General features: G+C 41.0%; 1 protein-coding gene across 1 annotated transcript; it reads right to left on the reverse strand.

Annotated features, from left to right (window-relative positions):
• Positions 1-266: 266 nt before the first annotated feature.
• LOC134790469 (protein abrupt) lies at positions 267-24,661 on the reverse strand. The gene is made up of 15 exons (XM_063761277.1): positions 24,435-24,661; positions 23,505-23,783; positions 14,960-15,144; positions 14,245-14,360; positions 13,718-13,887; positions 13,579-13,598; positions 13,018-13,190; positions 12,516-12,624; positions 11,678-11,837; positions 10,112-10,156; positions 6,682-6,823; positions 5,951-6,088; positions 5,353-5,546; positions 4,897-5,055; positions 267-4,658 (listed from the first exon to the last, which is right to left on the reverse strand). The coding sequence occupies exons 2-15, from the start codon at positions 23,518-23,520 to the stop codon at positions 4,291-4,293; spliced, it is 1,995 nt and encodes a 664-aa protein (XP_063617347.1). The 5' UTR covers positions 23,521-23,783; positions 24,435-24,661; the 3' UTR covers positions 267-4,290.
• Between the last annotated feature and the right edge of the window lie 705 nt (positions 24,662-25,366).

Genomic DNA, 25,366 nt, shown 5'->3' on the forward strand with positions numbered 1-25,366 from the left:
AGTCTTTTAGTTTACCTTGCCCGTTTTACGTAATAACTTATTAAGTATTAGTTAAGAAAGAAATAATTTTGTTGCAATTGGTGTTTCGTTACGCAACGTTACGTTGTCAAATAAAACTATCCCAGTTTAGGCAGTAAATTAAAAGAAACACAAAATGATTTGCTGTCTGTAAAATTTCATGTCTTAAATCATCATATATGTTAAGAACGAAAACGGTCGCGGTAAACGAAACTAGTTCAAACCCACGTCGAAATGAAACCACACAGTTCAAAACAATTATTTTTATTATTCATGTATATAATAATAATGAATTAAGCGGCGTACAACTAGTACACTAATGTACAATGGCGAAGGCGTGGCATCATAAATTATACAAATCAATACTTCTAACATGCTGTCACAATCCTTGCGGGAATATTACAATTATTGCATTTCAGTTTGGTCGCGCGACAATTGTGACAACCCTAGTAAATAAATATGAGAATATGACGGAATGGTGGCCCTATCGTACACTAGCCACCGGCGGCGACGGGTTAACAATTCAGATAAAACAACTACCGTGGGGCAGATTAACACTTTCACTGCCACAGCTTAAGAAGAAACCCGCGTGGTGGGCTCTTGGCTTCGAAAAGCAATTGAAGTATTCGTTTTCTGATCAATCTATTTTTGTATCACTTTCCACATTATTAAGTGTTTAATCAAATCAAATGGAAACCAAGCTTTATTTCCAGTGGTTTAAGTTTAAATTTACATCAACGAATTCTTTAGTTCTAACAGCAATACACTTAACTGAACATTTGTAGATCTTATTTAGTTGTAATAGAGTTCACAAATTGTCAGTTATGTATGATGGTGCATCCGCTCCACGGTTCAATGTAAATAGAAACGTAACAAAGCTGAGCTTACAGTAGATATATAGTAACCGGTGGTATACGTGAAACGAGCTGCAACTAACTATCAGACCCAACTTAATTATTTGTGCACGCTATGAGATTCTAATGTTTGTGTTACACAGCTAAGATCTCTATTTTGAATATAACCCGCGTGGCGGGTCCCAAGTTGCAAAATCTTTGCTGTGCTATATTTGAGATAGGTACATCAGATACATGATACCACAGCTTGTGTTAACAACAATGTGTAACGTATGACTTTTTGTACAATTCGTATACTTTTATTTATCGTATACCATGTATGGGCATAATATTGAGATATGTCAATATTTGTATCGATATCATTTTCAAATAAGAGTTATTAACGTATTTATGTTTTAAATTTCATTTTTAAAAAATTGTGCTTAGATCTCATTTGAAAAGTCTATAAATAGCTATTCATTGGGTTTACAAACTAAGGTGGGGTATCATGTAGCTCTGGCTATTAACACTAGTTATTTGCACTATAGAGAGCATAGTGACCGATATAGAATTGACATCGAATTCAATCACTTAAATTAACGAGCAATAAACACCAATCAACGAAGTGTCTGACCCTTGACAGTAATTCTCCTGTCCCTTATACTAAGATAATTAATGCTGGAGTGAAAACACCCGCTGATTGGACTAATAAACAACAATAGGTAAACTAATAAATTGAGTTTTACATGAACTGTCATGCTAGTGAGGTAAGTAGGTAAATAAAGAAACTAAACGAACTTCCTAAGCTCGTTAAGGTAACTAACGCGTGTCCTTAGTCCTTCGAAAATCGTTCTGTTCCATTTTATTTAATCCTTTTGTCACTGACGAGTGAGAGAGAACGATTTCCGATGAGACCTTTAAGTAGACTTATAGTACTAGTTACGTTTCACTGGTTTGCTTATATATAATTATTTTACAACGCAACAGTTACGATGATCATATCATGAGGTGAGGAAAATATTTATTTGGCATCGGGAAGAATTTTAAATTTTAATATTTTATAACCGATCCGTTGGATAATTTTTTCTTTATTTAAACTTTCGCCAACAAGAACTCGTCGCGCGGGTTCTGTTTTCATGAAAATTGTTCATTTGGCAGTGAAAGGGTTTAACCAGGAATTTGTAAATGGCGCCATGGTAACTGTTGTATTGCTTAGAGATATTTCATCGGTGGCAATTGGGTGTATTGAAAAAATATATAATATCTATTCATAATCACATTCTGGTAACTGGCTATCGGCTAATATAACATATTTGTGTCTTGTGAAACAGTATACATTTGTTTTTATCATAAAGAAGTCTAAATAAAAACATAATAATTGCAAATGTTAAGTACGAGACTAAACAAAACTTATTTTATATACAGTCGAGGTTACTAACTATGGCAACATTGTCAACGGTCAACAACGTATACAAACCGAAGTGATGCATCTCACTCACACTTAAAAAATAACTCGGTCTTATGACGTCATTACACTCCAAACACGAAAAAAATGTCACTCAAATTGGTAAACTTAAATTACTGACAAATTTGGAGGGTAACAATGGCCCATCATAAAAGTGAGCTAAAAATCTTGTGATGATTTTTTGTCACAGTTTAAATGCAAAAGACTGTTAGTCTAAATAAAATTGTTTGGGTCAATGTTACACTCCCGAGTTAAAGTAATTCTTTAGTATAACAACAATTAATTAATTACCTTGGCAGGAGTGACATCTTTCCGTAGTCTTTTTGTAATGACGTAATTCTAAAAAAATCCCTAAACACTTAATATTTTTCATATAAAAGGTTAAATGCTTCACCTATTGCTCTAAATACTTAAACAACGTGAAATCTAAGGTTTAGGGAAGTAAATATAATTTTGTGACTCGCTTACAAATATACTTATTAATATACTAAATAACTATAACATTGTACTCTAAAAAATATGTATAAGTATTGAAGGCTATTATGAGATTGTAATCACAGTAATTGTTATAAGTAACGAGCCCACATCATTACTACAAAATAAACCTTCTGCGTCTGCACGACCGAGGCTGACGGGCCTACGACAGGCCAACGGCCGATCGGCGACTGGCCAACGACCAGCCTGCGACCGGCCGGCGACACGCAGCGCGCTTCGTCCGCTTCCTATATATGTACAACACTCTGAAGGCAACATCAAGGTATACTTTATTTATTGCTTTTTGTTACTATCTGTTTATTTATTATGTACTTTACATATCACTCAAATTTATATACAATGAAATATTATGTCTTATTACGATTTGTTAAGTTTCATATTTGAACTTTTCATTTTCAATAAATTCGCAGAATTTCATGCGACAACAACAAGGTATCCCTGGAAAAGTGTTCAGTCTCAAGGCAGTTGAAGATTTCAGCAGTGACGCACACTTTAATAGTAATAGTATGTTTTAAGCTCTGTTGTTCTGTTCGTATACAAGATATCGTAGATATAGGTTAGTCGCGAGCTCACTCGATGTCGGAGGTTAGGTGGCTACGCTACGGTGAGGTGGCGTGTGGAGTGCGGGGTGCGGCGTTACTGGCCCGCGACTGACACGCCATACGCCGCACGCTACACGCCGGGCAGTCTAACTTTCTCTAGAGAGTGCGTACTACACAACGCAACGAGAATGTCGAGTATCTATATATGGGCAGCACTAACAATCACCTAATGACTTGCGTATATTTAACTACTATATGCTCTACGTAGTATATATAAATGCAATCTGCAAAATACATAAAACAACAGTTATTTATATCTATAAATTGTATAAAATATTAAATTAAATCTATTGAAGTGAGGTAGATGGATGGAATTTCACAATTTGTGTGGATATATTTTCTCTTTACTTTTTACACGCCGGATTGGCCCGATGCTGAGGTAGTTGGATGGAATATGATGTAAGGCCCTACGAGTGACAGGGTCCGTTACATGCACGTACAAAAACACTACCTACTATAGGCTGGTCAACAGCCTGCCCCTCAAGGTCGCCATTTTATATTTTACAATATAAGTACACAAGGCTGGTAATTCAGGAGTCTAAAATTTAGTACATCTGTCTTACATAGCGTCTGTGAAATAGATGACGTTCAAGGACGGCTAAGGGGGTGTCGTTACAAAAGGAGGCCGTCGACCAGGATACTATTTAGTTACTACTTAAACAATCTCACGATCAAGTGGCGCCGACGGACTAACGCGGGGCGGGGACCTACAGTGATCTCACACAACTTACGCTCGCCGCTTTAAACCTAATTAAAATTTACATTGAAATGGCACCAACGACATTCCACGGGTCAACAATCAAACCGATATTACGTTGCGAAACGAATCAGCTAAAACATAACACTCAAGCACCGTTTGTGATCAACAAAACGTCTTTCATGACGTCTTCCTCTCCTCGTCGGAATAGCCAGCCTCGTCGGGCGCCTCGTCTTCCTCGCGCCGCTCCTCTTCCGCGCTGAACTCCTTGCCGTAATACTCTTTGTCACCTTCCTTGTCGTCTCCCTCTCCGACGCTTTCGCTGCGTTGCCGCTCCTTCCCTAGATCGAGGGGTTCGTCGGCGTCGCGCGTGATGTCCGGCTTGCCCATGTCGGTGTACTTCCTCTGCATCTGCTTGAGGAAGCTCTGATGGGCGAGCGTGGTGGGGGGAGGGGGGAGCGAGCCCATCTGTGGCGACGGCTCGTCGTACGTCTTGCGGTCCATGTGCATCGCATTCAGGTTGGCGAGGTGGTTTATATTTGGCATTCCTGCAATAATGGCACAGGTTAAGAATGTAAGATTTAGATTTAGATTTAAATATTTACTTATTCTCATAATATTAAATTACATTATAAATTATGCTAGACTAATCTACATGAATTTATATTATGATCGTCATTCATATGGTAGGTAAGGGGATTTAAGGTCCTGTCCTGATCTTGTATTACAAATATTACAATTTCATCATGACTCAGCTAAACTACCTGATGGGTCGTTTGTACTCACCGATATACTGAAGATAGGTGTCAATAAGCGTGGAGCCTGCCGTGTACGGATAATCGTCCCGCCGTGGCGCCGGTGCGTGTGCACCTTCTGCCGCGCGCGCTGCTAACGCTCGTACCGCGGGGACCTTTGTGATCGTCGTGTTGGCCAGGCTGTTTATGTCTGGAGAGATAGAAAATTATGTTAAAGCTGCAAATAATCCTTGAGCTACAATTCGAATATTTATTGTTAGGCTGAGGTATTAGCACCTTAATAAAACACAGTCAAGAGATACTATGCGAAAACATGTCAAGCAACGATTTACATGCCTGACTCCAATTTTTTCACACCCGCTCTGAATTCACAAATCAGGAGCAGAACATTTCTATGAAAAGAAATCTCTGCCACAAATATGGGATTAGTTGGAACCCAATTGGGAGCCTTTTAAACTTTATAAAAATGTTCAACCTGATGACTTACGAGGTGGTGAAACCGGCAGGTCTCCATAGCGCGACTGACTCAGATCATCATTATCGTTGTCGCCGCAGATGGAGCTGCTCTCAGAAGCCGCAGACTTGGCATCCAGCTTGATGTCGCACCGCCGAGGGCCCGTGGGTGACGCTCGCGCGCGGAGTTGTTCTGGAGACACTTTCACGCCGGCTTTTGCTAGGAGTCTGGGGAAATAAAAATTGCTGTAGGTACTGAGAATGTATTGTTTATTTATTGTTTTTTGACTTGTTTTTGTACCATATATATGAATAAATTTCCGTTTCCAGAAACCTAAATCTAATTATAAAAGAAAAAAATATGGTTGAGGTTATTATTTTTTAGATAGATAGATAATTTCTTTATTCATACCCACAACATACACGGCATTGAAAAGTACAAGATAAGAACATGTAAAACAACTTAATTATTTTTAGATGTTGCGTTGGATCTATAACTCTAGGAAGGGATACATACCTAAGCCCAAATCTGACTACATTTGAGCATATTTGTTCGATGAGAGGGAAGATGACGAGGCACCGAATATTTACTTGTTCCTTGGCTTTAAAAAGGTAATGTTGATGGTACTCACTGGCTCGCGAGTTCAGGATCAAACCGCGTGGGCATCTGCAGCACGGGAAGGTCCTTGGTGGAGATGCCGCGGTGCTGCCGCGACATGTGCGAGTGTAGCGAGTTGCGGGACTTGGCCACCGTGCCGCAGAGAACGCATCTACCATGAGAGACACATGAATGTGTGTTACGCTATCTGTTAACTCTGCTATTTCATGTGATTTTGAATAAAAATGTTCTATGTCTATGAGAATGGTTAGCTGTTATAAATGCACATTATGAATTTTGGTTTCGTGTTATTTATTATTTGTGCCAATAAACATTTCTTATTCTTATTATTACAAATGGAATAAAATAGGAACACTATGGTACCCAAGAGAGGGCAAGAGAAAGAGAGGAAAACCTTTCAGAAGATGGGAGGATGACCTGGTAAAAACAGCTGGCAAAACCTGGAACAGACTGGCACAGAAGAGAGAAGATTGGAAAGTGTTGGGGGAGGCCTTTGCCAAAGGGCACACGGAATAATTAGCAATAAAATAATCAAACCAACGATACGTCACATATTCTGATATAAGGCTATAAAATAAAAATAAAATAAAAATTCTTATTATTGACGGTTATATTTACTACACAATGATGTGTTTGTTTTGTTCTATTAGTAGTATGAATGTCTGCTGGTCGGGTAAAAATGATAGAGATTTTGGTCCATCGAGCCGAATAATATAATAAATAAATAAATATGGCTGAACTAACCGGTATCCAGGGCAGACGGTGTGCTTGTCCTCGAGGTGCGTACGCAGCGTATGCGCCGAGCGGTAGATCTTGCCGCACTTGGGGCACGGCCGCGGGTCCGTCGCGCGCACGCGTAAAAGATCCTGTGTCCGCCGCGAACCACCTGCAAATTACACCTTATAAGTATTCTGCTAAGGTTGACAGTTTAAGGAAACATGTTAGCGTGGATCTTACCTTTTTGATATTTTAGTGTGAGTGACATTATTAGTGATTACCGCTTAGTGAAATACCGCTATTCTACTTCGTAGTTTTATTGTATGTATAATTATATAAGCAGACACTTTTTTCGGGTAAAAATTAAATTATTACGTATATATCGTATCACTAATACAATCGCAACTAGAATCGTTTACTCACATTGAACATTTGGTTATTGGGTTGACTAATTTACAATGTTGTACGCTTAAAAATAGTTATATAATCATAGAGATATAGACGTTGCCTCTCAGGCGGTCAGGAACAATTTCAACTACTCGCTAAGTTACCAATATTCATTTTCGAGATCTATCCGACAAGGGTTCCTATCGCATATATTTTGAAGGCAACCATTATTGTATTACTATTTTTATATACATATTGAGTTTCAGACTGGACTTTATGCTAGGCCGTCTATGTGAAAACAATACAAATACAAAATAAAAAAACTGTTTTGGAAGACTACGACACTATTTCAACGTCTGGCTTAGAGCTATGGAATTGGAAGCTACATAAGGAATTAATGACCAATCTATCGTTCTTGTCCAGTCTAAGCACACTTTCTCTGCTAAAATGTTAATAAAAGAATAAATTCTATAAAACTTACGCATAACCTACTCATTCTTTAATACGAAAATATATGCGAATGGAAAGTGGTTAATCTATATTAAATAAATCCTCCGTACGCTCTACATTGACTAGATATGTTTTGATTGTGCTCGCCACGTACTTCAACGTTTAAAAATAAACCCTATGCTGGTTGAACGTATCTTAGGTACCTATTGCGCTAAAAGGCATTTGATTATTAATTCTATTTCGTATTGTCTTAACTATGGTCGAAAATATACATATGTAAGTACGCACGCGATCGGCGAGACAAAATTTTAATTGTTCATCGTGTTACCGACGCGATGGTTCGCCCAAAACTAGTGATTCTACGAGTATAAGTAGTTAAGCAGCGTGACCTCACCGGAGTCATCGGACATATGCTTTGTTGGGTCACCAATTAGCATCGTAGTTAGAGGCGATTATTTCTTAATACAAACTCACTACCTAGGTAATTGAGATCTCTGCATGCGTGTAGGCGGCGCATTGGCATTATTTGGTATCATTTGTTTGAACAACCACTGCGTCGGTTAAAATAAGTTAGTCTATTATGTTGAACACATTCTTATAAACTGCTTCCTATGAAAATATAAATGCAAATATTGTTCAACTTGAACAAACATTCCATTGGATTACTTTCCCGTAATATGGATAAAAATGCATTATATTTGGCGTTTTCTGGAAATATAGGTAATCGATCGGTGTTTTTGCAAGTTGAACAATATGAACACGTCTCTTCTTTACAGTAGGTAATTTATGACGACACCGAAACGAAAGGATCGCTGTGTCGAGGACACGAAACGTCGGCGGGAGAAGTGTCGAAGCAACAATGGAAGAGTACAGGCGTCAGGAAGTCCAGGAAACGATCGTCACTCCTAGCACTCGGTTATCTATCAATGGCACCAAACATCACATTTCTTATTTACGCGCTTAATATATATCTTACGTAAACAATATCAGTCTAATCTACTACAAAAATAATCTTCAGTCGATATATCCTAGTCTCCGCGCGGGGAGAGAAATGCTTCGAGATCGATCCGGGGAATAAGTCGCACTTGGTTCGTTCACAGCCGTACGTCGCTAGGCCCAGCCGCAGCTCCAGCGCAGCGTCTTCATGCGCTCCCACTGCGGCCGGTGCTTCAGCCGCATGTGGTTGCGCACGCTGTTGGGGTGCGCGAACAGGCGCGCGCAGCTCGCCACCGGGCAGTACGGCGAGTCGCGCGGGTAGTGCGCCGCCAGGTGCGCCCGCGCCGCCGCCGGCGAGCCCAGCCTGTGCGCGCACAGTGGGCACCCCCCCTCCGCCGGATTTGCCACGGCCGCGGCATCTGCAATGCCAACAGTTAGTCAGACGTGGCAAAACCGGCGGCGCCCGCCCTACGAGTACTAGCTATCCGCGAGGGAGGGAGGCCGGCGGCGGCGGCTAGTCGTCGGCGACCAGCGCGGTCCAACCCGGCCGGCCGGGCCGTCACCACCAGGCGAGCGGCGGTCGCGGCGCGTACGGCAGCAGCGGGGCGGGCAGCGCCGCCGGCGGCGCGGGCGCGGGCGGGGGCTCCGCGCCGACTCGCCGCCTCTAAGAGTTTTGTCGCTGGCGGATCCCGTGCGCTTGCAGCTGGTGGTTGATGAGGTAGTGCTTCGTTTTGCACTTCTTGCCGCAGTGCTGGCACGGGAACCACTGGTCGCGGTCCGTCTGCGAGTGCACATTGAGCATATGCTGGCGCAGATTGGAGGTGGAGGAGTACACGCGGCCGCACAGCGGACACTGCGGCCGGTAGCCCAGCGCCCCGCCCGCCAGGGCCGCCCCTGTAACACAGAGGCGGCGGTTAGAGACATCGTCACACGTGACATTAAGCGCTACTGTATGTGTATCGGTCGAGGTCGGCGGACGGAGCGAGGGGCGGGTACGGGGGCGGCGGGACGGGGTTGTCCCGGCGGCGCTGCTTGATGCCGTGGATAGAGTTCATGTGTATCTGCATGTACTGGCGCGTCTTGAAGGCGCGGCCGCAGGCGGGGCAGCGGTGCGGCGTGGCGGGCGCGGCGTGCACGTTGAGCAGGTGCTGCTTGAGGTTGGAGTTGTTGGAGTAGCGCTTGCCGCAGGCGGGGCAGGCGGGCTTGTGCGGCTCACCCGTGCCGTTGTACGGGAACTGCTCCTTGGCCTCGCCGCCGCCCGGCCAGGTCGCTCCTGGGGCAGACGGAGTTCGCGTTCATATTCGTCTCTCGCCCTAACACCGGACTAACCGAGAGCGCTCTCTCGCTTCCATTGTTGCGACGACTTCCCTAACCGCTTTGGGGACCAAGTTACTCTGACCGTTTAAGGGGTGTTCGAACGCCTGACGCTCGTTTAATAGAATGTTAGTGTTAGGTATACTATACAAGTCGGCATGCGATGCGGTACATGCATGACTCAATAATGCGTACCTACTTAACGATGCGATTGACTCGGACGGTTAATTGTCGAATTGTCATTAATGTTGAATGTTCTGGTCAGGTCTAATTGTTTCGTTACCGCGACTCGGAATCTAGTCATTATTGAGTCACGCCAGGGAGACAAGATTGTTAAATAGAAGTAGAATGCGATAGGTACATTACTCACCGAAGTTATCTGGTATCCCTGATGGTCCGGGAAGTCCAGGGAATCCTGAAAATGAAGATTATTTCATGATTTGTGAATTAAATTCATGTAAGATGTATTCGGATAGTTCCGAGTCACTTTCCAATGTCGATTATTTTTGAAAATTTTCTCTGCTCATAAAATATTATGTTATACTTATAATCACCAATGTTAGAATGATGGGTTATTATTATTGGGTCATTCTACTCTCATTCCCCTGGCTATATATACCTATTCGCAAATTCCCAAGAGATTCTGCTTAGCTGTTCTGGTAGTAGAAGTAGATGGAACTTGGCACGAGTTACACAGTCATCCATACGGAGATGCTAATAAAACGGAATTATCTGGGAATTTGCGCCTAGGTATGACCAGGGGAATGAAATTATTGTAGAATGTCCCTATTACGAAATTAACGGATATTACGGAAGTGATTCGAAACCACCCGGAAAAATTTTTTTTAATACGGCACCCGTTTTTACCCGGTGAATGATCGAGCCAAAGTAGTAGAGAATAAAGTACGTTTATTTATTTATTTAACAATATATTTACACGGCATTACAGACAAGCCAATACACCGAGAAATTAAACATTGCAACACACAGTATACAAACACATGAAATATATAAGGAGACATTAAACATAAATGCTGGAAAGCCTGTCATCCATCATCTCGCAGAACTTCAGACATTCACGGCACACAGTCGCCCATCTCCAAGCAAACAAGTCACATTCAGGTGCCGATGTCAGGAGCGCATTGAGCAGCGTCAGCGCACGATAGAGCGGCGAATTCCTATGCGACACCGTGCGCGCCGCCGGCACTGCCAGCAGTGGACGCGCTCGCGGCCGCAAAGTAATTTTTGGCAAGTCCGGGACATACAGCCGTAAAACTCGAGCCACAAACTCCGGGCAGTCGGACTCCCCACGCAGTATGCGACAAGCATTGGTCATCAATTTATTGTTGCGCCTTACTTCTAGGGAATTATATCCGAGGCATCCGAGTAAATATTTCATTGGATACATAAAAGCATAATAACCAAATCTTTTTTTGAATAAGAATCTTAAGAATGCCTTTTGGATCTTCTCCAGAAGTAAGGCGTAAGTGGATTCGTACGGGTGCCAGATGATTGACGAGGCCTCAAGCTTACTTCTGACCAATGCGCTGTAAATTTAGATTTGGCGTCTAAAATACTTGCTGGTTTCGATGAGGAAGGTATGCTGTGCTTGTTGTTCTTTTTATTGTCTTAGTTCAAAAGTTTCTTGTGTCTTGTATCATACCTTGCAGCCACGTGTGCCGTAGTCTCCTGCTGGTGTCTCCTTCATTTCTTGCAGGTTCAATAGCCCGGGCAAGCTATGCGGGAGTGCTCCGTTGGTGCAGTTGGTTTCGTGTGCGGGGTCTTCGTAGTCCAGCGGCTCCTGCTGGTATCTCCTCCATACCTTGCTGTTTCAGTAGTCCAGGGAAGCTGTGGGGAGTGCTCCGTTGGTGTTGGCTACATGTCCGGGGTCATTGTAGTCCAGCAGCACCTGCTGTGTCTTCCATACCTTGCATACCTTGCAGGTTCAGCAGCCCAGGGAAGCTGTGGGGGAGGGCTCCGTTGGTGTTGGCCACGTGTGCGGGGTCATCATAGTCGAGAGGCTCCTGCTTGGCGCGGGGCTCGCCCTCCGTGTCGCTGGCTCCGGCGTCCGATGATGACTCCTCGCCGTCGCCAGACTGTGGGAATTAGTCATTAAACATGTGTAGGGTACTGTAGATCATACTGCTGAATTAGATATATACTCGTAGTTCTAGCTTTTATAAGAAGGAGTCGACAAGAATTAAGAAGAAAATGTCATTAGGTCGTACATTATGAAAATAATGATATATTCATATTCATTAATTATCAGACGCCTTCTAACAATGTCTTGGTTACAATTTTATTTAATTTACTTCTAAAGACCAGAAGCGCTGCTGGCCTAGCGGTAAGAGCGTGCGACTTTTAATGCGGAGGTTGCGGGTTCAAACCCCGGCTCGTAGCAATGAGTTTTTCGGAACTTATGACGAAATATCATTCGATATTTACTAGTCGCTTTTCGGTGAAGGAAAACATCGTGAGGAAACCGGACTAAGCCAAATAAGGCCTAGTTTACCCTCTGGGTTCGAAGGTCAGATGGTAGCCGTTTTCGTAAAAACTAGTGCCTATGCCAATTCTCAGGATTATTTGCCAAGCAGACCCCAGGCTCTCAAGAGCCGTGGCTTAAAAATCATTCCACGACTCTTCTCTTTCCGAACAGACTCTAACTAATGCCGTAAAATTCAGGGAGTAAGTAAGGTAACTGTTTTCCTGGCGTCTGTCTGTTGCCTTAGCGGAAAGATCTGAAGTACTTCAATTACTAGGAATTGCCAACTTACTAAGTTGTTAGACATAGCCGAGAGGTGCGCGTTCTGTTCCAGCCCCTGCCCGAAGAGCAGTTCGTGTCCGTTGCGCTCCGGGCTGCCCTGCGCTAGTAGCTGCTCCGTCCTACACCCGAAACGGTTACGGGATCATTAGTATGAATGTTACAATCATGATCAAACGAAAAGTTCTAAAGAATCTTTATAAAACCTTAAAAAACTATATCTAAACGATCTTATTCAGCGCAGTATAAAAGGACATAATTGATTTCTTGATAATCTAAATGCGTTCCTCTCGCACTAATAAGTATATGAGTGCTACTGTAATGCATTGTTTTATTTATATACCGTTTTAAAAATCTGAATGTAACTCGTAAGTCCAAAAATAATCAAATGTAGGGTAGGTATATAAATGATCAGACTTTAAGACAGCTACAGGTGTTCAGGAGTTCAATGATGATATGCCTACGGGAAACTAACTGAAGCAACACCATAAAAAGAGAAATAAGACTATCCTCACCTAGTCTTCATCTGCGCCTGGTAGAGGTCGGAGGATCTTGCCCGCTTGGGCGGCGGCGTGCCGGCCGCGCCCTCCTCGGGCCTGCGCGCGCGGCGGCCCTCGCGTGCCTCCCGCTCGCGCCCCCCCTCCCGAGACCCGCCCGACCCTGTCTCCGTCCATGATGACGCTGATTGCTGGGGGAAAATTTTAATTAAGGATAGCAGGAAGATTACACTAAACGACCAATTTGTCGCTTTATTTTTACTAGAGTAAAGTTTACTAATGTTGGCCCCGATGATATTTATTACAAAAAGGAGGCCAAATGACAGTTCATAAAAATCGAAGACGGGATCTAGGTCGTGTATAGCTTTGGTTTAAATCTCATAAAAATGTTAAGCTTATCAAAGTTAGGTACTTAACTAGTGAGGTTTTCTGGTCGAGCGTGGGCACTGGCGCGGTCTACGGGACGTCAGTCAGCCCCCGCACCTGCAGCAGCTGCGCCGTTTGCAGGAACTCGTTCAGCTGGTCCTGCCCTATGTGGACCCTTGGTACACCCAGTAAATGTTCCAATAAGGTACTAACTGGTGAGTTGGTGACGCTTTCTGGTCGAGCGTGGGCACAGGTGCGGTCGACGGGACGTCGGTCAGCCCCCGCACCTGCAGCAGCTGCGCCGTTCGCAGGAACTTCAGCTGGTCCTGCCCTATGTGGACCCTTGGTACACCCAGCAAATATTTCAATAAGGTACTCACTGGTGACGCTTTCTGGTCGAGCGTGGGCACAGGCGCGGTCGGCGGGACGTCGGTTAGCCCCCGCACCTGTAGCAGCTGCGCCGCTCGCAGGAATTCCTTCAGTTGCTCCTGCCCTATGTGGACCTCGCCTTGGTACATAAACCTACGGAATATTGCAACGTTAAAATACTGGTCGCGTGAGGAAATTGCGTAATTAAAAACACTGATTTGAGACGATCGTAGGTATGCGGTTCCTTTTTACATGACTTCAAAATCTCTGAGGAGGAGATTCTCAATTTATCAGGATTTTTTATAATAACCTATGTGTTCTCCCATATAACACTGACACCGACTACTAGTACCGTCAGAGAGAAGCTGATTCCAGGGGGTTTTTACGACTCTTAGTAGGTAGGTAAGAAATAAGGATTTGCGAGGATGGTTAGACCGGTTTGAGAAACCATATATCTGTTTGGATTGAAACCATTCTTCACTGTTCCTTTTAAACTGTGAAATTGAGTACCTGAGTAAGCTCTCCATGTCCTTGTCGTGGACATCCCTGAGTATGACGATGGGGTGCTGGCAGGGGTTCGCCTTCAACAGTTTCCTGAAGTATGGGCTGCACGCTGATAACACGACCTGAACAAAAACATCGGATATAATAATTATTGAGTCTGTTGTAAGGCATTATTATTTTGATAGCATGGAGAATCGTGGTAGGTAGTTTTCTGAAACTACTTGATCGAAAAGTTGACTATTTCGCCATGCACACGCAGGAAAACAGCAAAATAACTCGTTCTGATTAGCTCTGATTCTCTTGTAGGCAGGGCCGTCTTAAAATACGCTGGGGCCCTCGGGCACATATGAATTAGGGGCCCTTTTGGAAAGTAAAGAAAGCGAATTAAACTACCATTTTTCTACTATGATCTTCTATAGGTATTTATTATGACTAATAAAATTTACTGTTACTGTCTGTCCTTCGGGGCCCCCTGAGGACGGGGGCCCTGATGGGCACGGGCCCCGTGTGCCCTTATGGTAAAGACGGTACTGCTCGTAGGGTAACTGACACTTTGACCCCTTGTCATCTTTATTGCTATTCCATCATCCATTTGGTTGGTATCAAGCGTTCATACATTTGGTTCAGCGCAATGTATGACTTGCCTTGATTTGTTGCTCGCCGCGCCGCGTGCCGCTTGCGTCCAGGCCGCGGCTTTAGATCTAGTGGTCCTTTTTAGTACCTTATGTGCAGTGAAGGTGGCGCCGGCGCAGGCGAGCGTGACGTCGACGAAGTCCTCCTCGTCCCGCAGCCGGCGGAAGGAGGAGACCATGGCGGAGTGGAAGTCGTTCCACCGCAGCGAGTACTGCTGCTCGCCGCCCGCGCCTGCTGCGCCCGCGCCGACCGCGGCGCCGCCTGGTGAGAACACTGCTACCGTTATTTGAATGAAACAGTTTTTTTTATTACAAGTAAAATATCTATTTTCTTGTGGCTCAAACAAAAACACGAAGACAAATCTGTAAAGTCCGGACCAAAACCTGTTTAATCGCAGGAGAAGCTCCTATCGTGTCCTGGCTACGAAGATCAAAAGATAATAATCAGATAGCATTCAGGAAAACTACAGAGAAGAGCGCTAACGTCGCTAGTCTGAATGTTATTGCCTAAATTATTCCTGTTATTGAAATGCCTGACGATCAATAATTATAGCGCAAGAAGTTATGATATAAGAAAGTTTCTGTCTATTTTGTCATCTTACATCAAATAAACTTTACTATACTTTAGTATTAGGTAAGTACAGTCACCTGCAATAATATATTACACAACGAAGGCCGCACAACTATCCGACACGATCTTTATTAGTAGCCCCGTAAGAGCGTGTCACATATTTTTGCGACCTTCGAAGGATGACTCACGTTAGACCGGGCCGTGTCCGGGCCGGAGCTTCCGGCCCTTACTTTTCTATGACATGACAGGCGATCACGTGATGCTTTTCATAGAGACACGGCCCGGTCTAACGTGAGTCATATTCCTTAACATATTATTGCAGGTGACAGATGTACCTATAAGTATCTAACTCTACCAACTGTCAATAAAAGTTCATGAGATGTTGGAGGAATTACGTTACGTCAAAGACATAAATGTAACTTCGTATAAGATGAATAAAGTCTAAGGAAAAAACGTGCCTCGGAAATCAAGCAAAAGTCATTCTCGGATAGATGGCGTGACGACATCGTTTCATATTTAACAATTTTAACACATAGATATCAGTGAATGAACATGGGTCATAATGATATAAAAACAATAAAATCATTTATCCATATATATACATTTTTTTATAATTTTATACTTACGTTTTCATTTTGAGTTTAGTCGTGTGTCGATAGATGGCAGTAAATTTACTGTGACTACAAAATTTACTATGACAGGACCCCTCTATACTATGTATTCTCTTTGGTTACGTTTAGATGTGTTAATCGGCTTGTGTGTAAAGACACACAAATCAAAGATTGCAACTAACAATCGCTAATTGCAATTAATGGAACGAATTTTCCATCATTATAATTTAAAGTGACCGTGCAATATTCATAAAGAAAAAAAAAACAACGGGTTGCACTCAGGGAGTGCCGGCAGAAGTGAAAATTCAATGACTAGCGCAAAATGCACTATGTATAATTGAGGTTAACGCCATCTAGCGTTATTTCGTCGCATTACTTGAAACCCCTAAGCACATCACTGTTAGTACTCATATTAATACCAGTTAGAGCGAAACTCACTAGATGGCATTTAAATCAATAAAGAAAAACTCAATGACATTACAAGTAACAGGTCCGTCTTACGGTCACGTGATCGTCTTACGGTGACGAGTATAACATTTTTTCCCCAACTCAAAAAGTGCACAGCGCCGCTAAAGAAGTTTTCACTTCAAAAAAAGTGTAAGTAAGGTACCTACATAAGTAGATACTTTTAAATTCTTAAATAAGGTTTAGTAAGATACGTAAACGAATTAAAAATGTTTAAATTTAATCGTAATCCGTAAATAAAATTTTATGAAAAATACCAGCAATTTCAATATGAATGATGACATTAACAGTAAAGCTGTAAGTATCTAATAAATATTAATTAAACAACAAATAAAATATGCTGACTGCAATAGCCCAAAATGAGCAATAGTCGCAAAGTAAGCTCATTATTGTAATGAAGTGGTAATGTCAAGGCGTCGCGTCGGCACGGCGAGATCGCAGGATCGCACCAATTACGGCGGCCATCTTCTGCAGTGAATTATTGCAAATGGCGGTCAGTTGGGATCAAACGTGAGACGCGGTGTATCATCGACGCTGAAGTAAACCTTGTTACAAAGATGTAAGGTGTACTAATGGTCAGATAAGAACTGCTGTTAGTACTCGCGTACGTAAAACCCCACTAATCGAGCCCACTAGTAAACAACAGACATGAAGCAGGAAAATTTGAGCTTTTATTTTAGGTAAAGGAAATTGTTTCACCCCCATTTTCAACAGATAAGGTATGATAATATGATTGATACTTAAATGATAATAAGTATAATAAGCTACACGTTGTTTTATTTCGCCTGATTAGTTTCAAAATTATTTAATTCTATATATAATTATTTCTTTATAAACTAACTAATCAAAAAATCAATAATAATAATACTTATATAAAGTATCCCTGCGCCCGCAACTTCGCCCGCTATAAATGTTTAAAACTTTTAACCCCATTTTCACCTTCATAGCACAGCCTAATAGAAAGCCAACCCCCCTACCTAGTAGGCTGTGCGTTGATGGTCATTATCTATATAAAACAACTATTTATATGTTGATATGATGAAACATATATTTATTTATTAATAACCTTAAAAATAAATAAAACATAATTAAATAACTAACCTACAAAATTTAAAAACTAAATCTAAAAATAAATAAAACTAATCTAAATATAAATAATTACAAACTATCCCCCTGCGGAATGGTGCCGTAGATGCTTTATATGTTTAAATATGTAGTAGTAGTAAAACACTTTATTGAATAAAAATCAAAACAAAACAGGAAAAATAACATTCGTCATTAGTACAAAGGCGAACTTATCCCTTTGAGGGAGTATATTATATATATATACCTATGTATTAGAATGTTCATTATTACTAACTAATCAATTGGCCGGAATATAAGCAAACACGATCCATCGTATGGTGACAGAACAGATGAACAAAACCAGTGGCCACTAGCATAGAGCCCCAAATTTTCCATTCGGTCGTGTTTGCACACTTGAAATCGGTTAGTTTAGAGCGATTGTATGTTACGTTAAGTAAGTCCTTTGATCCCCGCGGTCCACGGCTAAAGCTGACCCATACGGACTTAAGCGGATTGCTCACTGCAGATTTATTTAGGTATTGAAATTTGCTGTTCACAAATTACTAATGTCCGTTAATGTACCTATTTAATTGTGTAAAAATATTTTACATAATGTCAATACCCAGAGAGGAAAATGGGAACTATATTTGTATGGAGAAGCGGTCGCCCACTATCCACCAGCGAACACGAGATCACGAGATCGAATTGCCTTTCCATGTGCCAATAGATAGAGAACAAAATGCTTTCACTAAAAGATCGTCTACTTAAAATTAAAATTAAAACAGAAAAAAAAGATAGGGAAATAAATAAATAATGTCATACATATAGCAAACCTAGGTAGGTATTGTTGAAATGCCAGGAACATGAAAAAACAAAAAATAATAAGTTGTACCTTCAAAGTCAACGAGCTTAATAGCTAAAAATATGAACGGAATAAGAGTACCTACAATGTAAATTCATATCAATTAAAATGTCACAATAATAAAATGAGTATAAATAAATACATATACCTACCTACGGCTGTCATGCATGGTGGGGCATTTTGGGACTACATATTACAAAATTCGAAATGTTTAAATATACACATAGGAACCTGTCATCATGATAATTAAAAAAAAACCGGGCAAGTGCGAGTCGGACTCGCGCACGAAGGGTTCCGTACCATAATGAAAAAAAAAACGGAAAAAAATGCAAAAAAAAACGGTCACCCATCCAAGTACTGACCACGCCCGACGTTGCTTAACTTTGGTCGTAAATCACGTTTGGTGTATGGGAGCCCCATTTAAATCTTTATTTTATTCTGTTTTTAGTATTTGTTGTTATAGCGGCAACAGAAATACATCATGTGTGAAAATTTCAACTGTCTAGCTATAACGGTTCGTGAGATACAGCCTGGTGACAGACAGACGGACGGACGAACGGACGGACAGCGAAGTCTTAGTAATAGGGTCCCGTTTTACCTTTTGGGTACGGAACCCTAAAAACGAATGCTAATAAGTGTAAGTTCTGGGCTCTTGTCGGTGTAGCTATTTGCATGTATCCCTATTCCTGTGCCTTCTCCTTGACCGCCTGATACGGATCGACGTTTGCGTTTTCTTTTATTGAGACGTTTTAGACAATGTAAGCTCTTCTTGGCTTGCTACCAATCTAAGTAGGTACTTACGTTGTAGTAGTATCTATCTCTTATAATATAATTTAAATCGTAGTACGATAAAATCGTTTTATTTATCCGATAATCAAACGGCGACAGTAACGAAGTGGCAAGCGCTCAGTTGTCGGCGACGCGGTTTTGTCGCGATGAGTAATTAGAGGGGGTGTGGGGAGGGGAGGGCCAGTCAGCTAGACGTGCGGACAATTTATACGTTCACGGTTTGCCAAATTGACGGGATCGATTTGTTTACTTTCTAAGTAAAATTTGCTGTACTATATTGCGTTATAATCAGTTTAGACAGATCAAAATAAGATAATTTAATAGTAAGAGTTTGATTTGAGCAAAATAATTATATCTCTCTAAGAGTTATAAAAACAACTATGTAAGTAGTAACACATAAAAAATATATTCATTGTTAGTTATAAACTAGTTAGTTACGGCTCGATTCGGGAAATGAATTAGAGACTCACTAGATATGAAATAGTAAAGATATGTGACGTTCCACTGCAAAAGGTGCCTTATGGCGGCTGGCGCCGCAATTCGGGAAATGAATTAGATATTCACTAGATATGAAATAGTGAAGATAATATCTTTACTATATCGTATCTAGTTAATCTCTAATTCATTTCCCGAATCGCGCCGTTAGTTTACCGTCCAGTGCCATGTGGACGGAAAACAGGCACTGGACGGTAAACTGACTCAATGACCCTATGTAGGGACGATATAATCTACTTACTTTTACTAGCACATCACGTACCTATGTACAGACTACAGATGTAGGGGTGCATAATTATTTTCCATCGTATTTTCACGGAAACTTACGAACGTGTCTTGCTAATAAATAAATAAATGCTTTCATTTCATTTCATTTCATTTCTTGCTATTTCAGTCAGTCTCGGTATAAAAAATACTGACATGACAAATACGAACGTTTCCGAGATAATAAGATGGAAACCAATTATGCACTACATATACAATGGGATGAAACGTGAAATAACTTTTTAACAAATCGATAAAAATAAAAAAATTTCAGTATAAAATTTTAGTACAAATAGTGTCAGAAATATGTTAAACATTTGCCTAATAAACATTACGTAATTATTCTAATGTTTTTGAATGGCTCTACACTTGAAAAAGCTACAGTGACGTCCGCCAGTTGTGGTGGATTGTATCGTGGATTTTCGCCGTGCGCTTTCACGTCGCGGACATATATTATGTATCATCTGTTTGTATACACGTCTCTAAGACTAGCAACACACGACCTGAATAGATGACCATGTGTCCCTCCCTATATCCTACACAGGTAAACGACCGGACCGACATCGACACCGCGTTGAAATTGAAATTCGCCGCTTGCCGTTTTATTTTGGCGCGTATTCATTACAGTGTTGTTCGCTGAACGCATTTGGTTTTCAAATCAAATTGCGAATTGATTTCTTTGTGTCCTGGAAACATATGCGCAACTATTACCTACTAGGGGCCCGATTCCGATTTTGAAATAGATAACTATTAGACATCTTTTAGACATCACCAAGATACGATAACGATATGTTTAAGATCTAACCTGTCAAATTTGACATTTGCGCGATTCTGGAGATACTGTTGAAAGATTTCCACAGGATATGACTTAGAGATCCAATTCACATCTAATAGATATCTTACTCTATCTAACGTAAAAGTGACATTGGTTGCCCGAATTGCGCTGCAAAAGAGAACTAGTCGATATCTAAACTATAACGTATCTAGAATGGATCTAGTACGTGTCGTCTCTTGTGAATATCTTGAAGTTCGAATACGGCAGTAGACATGTTAACGTTGCTGTAAGCATATAGGATAGCAAGAACATTGTGAATCCGTCGGCGATAGGATAGGTCCATAGTAGGTATTTTTATACTATTTTTAAACACAGTCAAATCATAGAGGTTTAACAATACCGTTTTTGTTTTTGTATTTTTATTTCTATTTTATTTTTGTATATAAAATATTACAGAAACTTTTTGATTAGATTAAATACAGAATACTTACCTATTATTTTCACTGTCTGCAAAATTATGATGATATTAATTACGTTTGCGAACAATTTAATTTGTTTTGTTTTACATCTGTAGGTAAATATTATTGGCACCGCACAAAATTGTCAATCAATAAACCGTTTTTTCACATGACAATATTGTGCTTTTAATTAAAAAAATTAAAATTCATTTATTTCGAGTAACGAGGACTCATAATCACAATAATATACAATTACATTAAAATTACATTAAACAAAATAAATAACATTAACATACAATATATATTCTAAATACTACTCACAGCAAGATAACTGCATGTATTCAAATTTAAACGTTTATGATTCTCACGTTCTGTCTTATCTGATTTAAAAACATAAGTACCTAAAATAACGTACGCTTTGAAATGTTTCAAAATAAAAATGTGTAGGTACGTAATGTATGTAATGTAATAATAAACGCCATTAGTTTTAAATTTAAATCGTAGACTTCACAATCATGATGTTTGCTCAATGCCGCACAAGTTAAATACCGATTAGGCTATCACAGGAAAAATAATAAAAACGTACATAGGTACTTAATAGTTCTTGTATACATTAGTAGCAGGACCTAAATAAAGTAGGTTATGTCTCTCGCGTAGGTACCTGCCACCGTACAAAACACTGATACCTACTATACATACCTATGATACATACCATACATATATAGATAGAAACATCAATGGTAAGTGTAAAAACTACTTCATACAACACAGTTATTTAACATTCTCAACGCCACTCAACTTTTGACTGTCGCCATTAAACACAAAAACAACAAATTTCCCGCAAAAGTGAAAATGCTCCCGAAAAACAAAATCACACCGTATAAAAGTGGAATAAAAGACAGAAACGTCATTAAACGAGAGCCGTGGCGATCCCCCGGGGGAGGGGGGTTGATCCTGCAGGGAGGGAACCCCCTTTTGGGGGGTGAATATCAACGAACTCATGTCCCGCGCCGCGCCGCGCGTATGACGAACGTATACATTCTGTTAGTAAACAATTGCGGGGTTGTTCGCTCGACATTTGAATAAGCAACGTTTTTTGCGTTTGTTTCGGGGCTGCATAAATATTGCATTTGTCGGCGTGATTAAGGGCTGCCAGTACAGTCGGCAGCGGCAGTGCGAGTTACACTTGGAACTCGACTCTAATTTCAAGCAGATAAGACGATTTTTTTCCGTGTAAGTAACTATATTTTCCGCCGACTGTATTGTATAGATAGAGTCAAATTCGATCTAATGATAATTCTAGTAAGTACCTACTGTGACCGATAGTTACTTTTACTTACTTTTTTAATGTAGCAATTTTTATCACATCTAAAACGGAAAAAAATCATTTTACTCAATGAGTATTACATTTCCATGTTTAGAAGATCATTGTTACCTTCCGTCTGACGTAAGTACTACACAATAAAATGAATTTTTGAAATAATTCATAAATGAAAATCGATTGCGAATGTAACAATATTTGATTTGCGATATAATATGTGGATTTGTTCTGGAAATGTGTGGTAACAGCTTTATTATATAAATTTCCCTCGTAAGTTTAATTTCCGCAGTGAAAGCTCGCGTGTAGCGCGGCCTTTACCGGAAGCTCTTTCCCGGCGCTACGGAGTGCTCGTAGCACTTCCGGTATCTGCACTATTGAGGAAAGAAAATACCTACATTTTTTAGCGATGGTTAGTCTGTAACTATAGTTACCTACCTATTAGAGAAGAAAAACTAATGGCTTAGGCGAACGGGCAATTACATGAATGAGGGCCAAAATAATTCATTTTTTATCTATGACTATGACATTTTTAGTTTTGCAACAAATTACTTAATTTAATAATTATTAAAAACTATAAGAGATAATAGGTATGTCTAAAGTTTAAAAGTTTTTAGAAAACGTGCATTATTGTCAAACGTTAAACGAAATACCTAAAGCAGTAGCAAATATAAATAATAAATATCAACTTTTTGAATTAGGTGTAGAAGTGTGTAAGTTAAAATAGTAGGGCTAAAAATTCATATTGATTTTGAAGAAAAAATGGTCCGTGACTGCTTTGCTGATTCTATTATTTTTGTTCATAGATTTTTTTGTTACACTTAAATATTTACACACATTAATCCTTAAATGGTCGAAACCAATACCTATTATAATATTATTGATTCATACCATGTTGTATACGCGTGTTCTATAAATATAAGGAATAACGTGCATTTAGGTAAGCTTGCAGGTAACTCACCGGTCTCGGTCGCCATGGCCGGCAGCTCGGAGGGCGGCACGGCGGAGTCGGGGCGGGCTCGCGCGCTAAACTCCACTCCCGCGCATTCCGCGCGCGCCAGCAACGCCGCCACTTTCACACCTTCGTTACCCCCTGGCTCCAAACAAATCTGACCACTTCTTTTCTATCAGTCCTCTTCAAACGCCGCTTCGGTGCTCCGCGTGCGCGTTCCAATTTCAAAATTCGAATTTTAAAGCTTGAGTTTTCGTAAATAGCGATCCTGTATTGTTTTGTTTGACGCTGAAAAAGTTTTAACGTTTAGCGTTGGCACTGGTTGATACCTTTCGTGTTCGATGATTTAGTAAATTATCAATAAAAAAATGAATGTAAAAACGTTGTAATTGTAAACAACTGAATGTATGTAAACTAGTGTTTTTGTAATTCATATGCATCGACAACGAAAACTATGGGTTGTAGGGTGTACGGGTGGTTTCCCGGCATTTCCCGGGTGCGGGCCGGATTACGTCTGTCCGCGTGTCCGAGCTACGACGCGAGGGCTGAATATTGTACTCATACGAGTGAATTTCAACCAACTTTATTGAGATTTTTTTATTTATTTTTATGAATAAAAAAAAAATTAAGTAGAATTTAAATCATTTCTAAAAAGGTACATATTTTATTATATCGCAGGTGTAGAAGTGTAGATTTTTTATACCAAAAAAAAGAAATTATTCCTTAACGGAAAAATTGTTTTAAAACTTGAAATGTAAATTGCGTATTAAGATGTTTTTAAAACTACCTTAATTGACAAAACAAATAACATGTAACCAATTGTCCGACATCAAGTTAAATCATTTTTAATAGGCAAATCTATAACACAATTAAATCCAATACGACAAGCGATTAATAAGTAATTATTATTTCCACAATTACGCGTTAAGAATAACTCACGGCAACTGCATCCGTGACGTAAGGCGATTAACACATTAGGGGACAGCGGGGACACACTCGTGAATCAAGTCCGGTGCAGCGATCGATACGTGCAGTACAATAGGGGAGGCGCGGGCAGATAGAAATCAATACGATGTCCATCATCGCATGCACCCTCTCCCCGCGCGCCGCCCGCCTGCGCCTTGCACCCGGGAAATGCATTTCCACGCACCCCTGCACCCGTCTCACATACAATTAAATTTCGAATTTGAATTAATACGGTGTTTTAAAAAAAGCACTATTACGTTTTTTTTTGTAATGTCCGGTATCGAATGCACTCTGTCGGAGCGTGCGTCGCGGGCGCGCGTGCGGCGGTGTCGGCGGGCCACGGGCGACTGTCGCCCCGCCAGTCGGGCTGAGAATAAACAGCGTGGGGCGCGCGGGGGTGCGGGGCCAGCCGGGGCGTGCAGCCTGCACCGCCCACCGCCCGCCCACGGTCCGCCGCACCGTCCGGCGTCCGCCGTCCGGCACCGGACCGCGCCGGACCGGACGGTCACGCTAGGACAACGCACTCCTTGCGAATAACATTACACTGTAAAATTACACATGTTCAATGTAACGATCCTATTTTTTAATGTTGGGTAACGAATACGCGATATTTTTCCTTTCCCTATTTGAATTATTAGCGCGAGTCAGTTTTAATATTCGCGAATATCTCTCGACTGTCGTCGATTCAATATTGGAGTGTCCATGAGACACGGGACGAATTTTTGGCATTAGAATATCTCGTATTACACCTAAATAAAATATATATATTTACCGTAAAATGGGGTGAGAAGGGTTCGCGGGGAGAGTTGGGTTATAAATGGGGAGAGGAGGGATGAAAGGGGGGTGAGATGGGATTTTAAGGCTACTGCTACAAAAATAATGTATTCCAATTTAAAATGGAGCTA

Source organism: Cydia splendana, chromosome 5, assembly GCF_910591565.1.
Source record: "Cydia splendana chromosome 5, ilCydSple1.2, whole genome shotgun sequence".
NCBI classification, from domain to species: Eukaryota; Metazoa; Arthropoda; class Insecta; order Lepidoptera; family Tortricidae; genus Cydia; species Cydia splendana.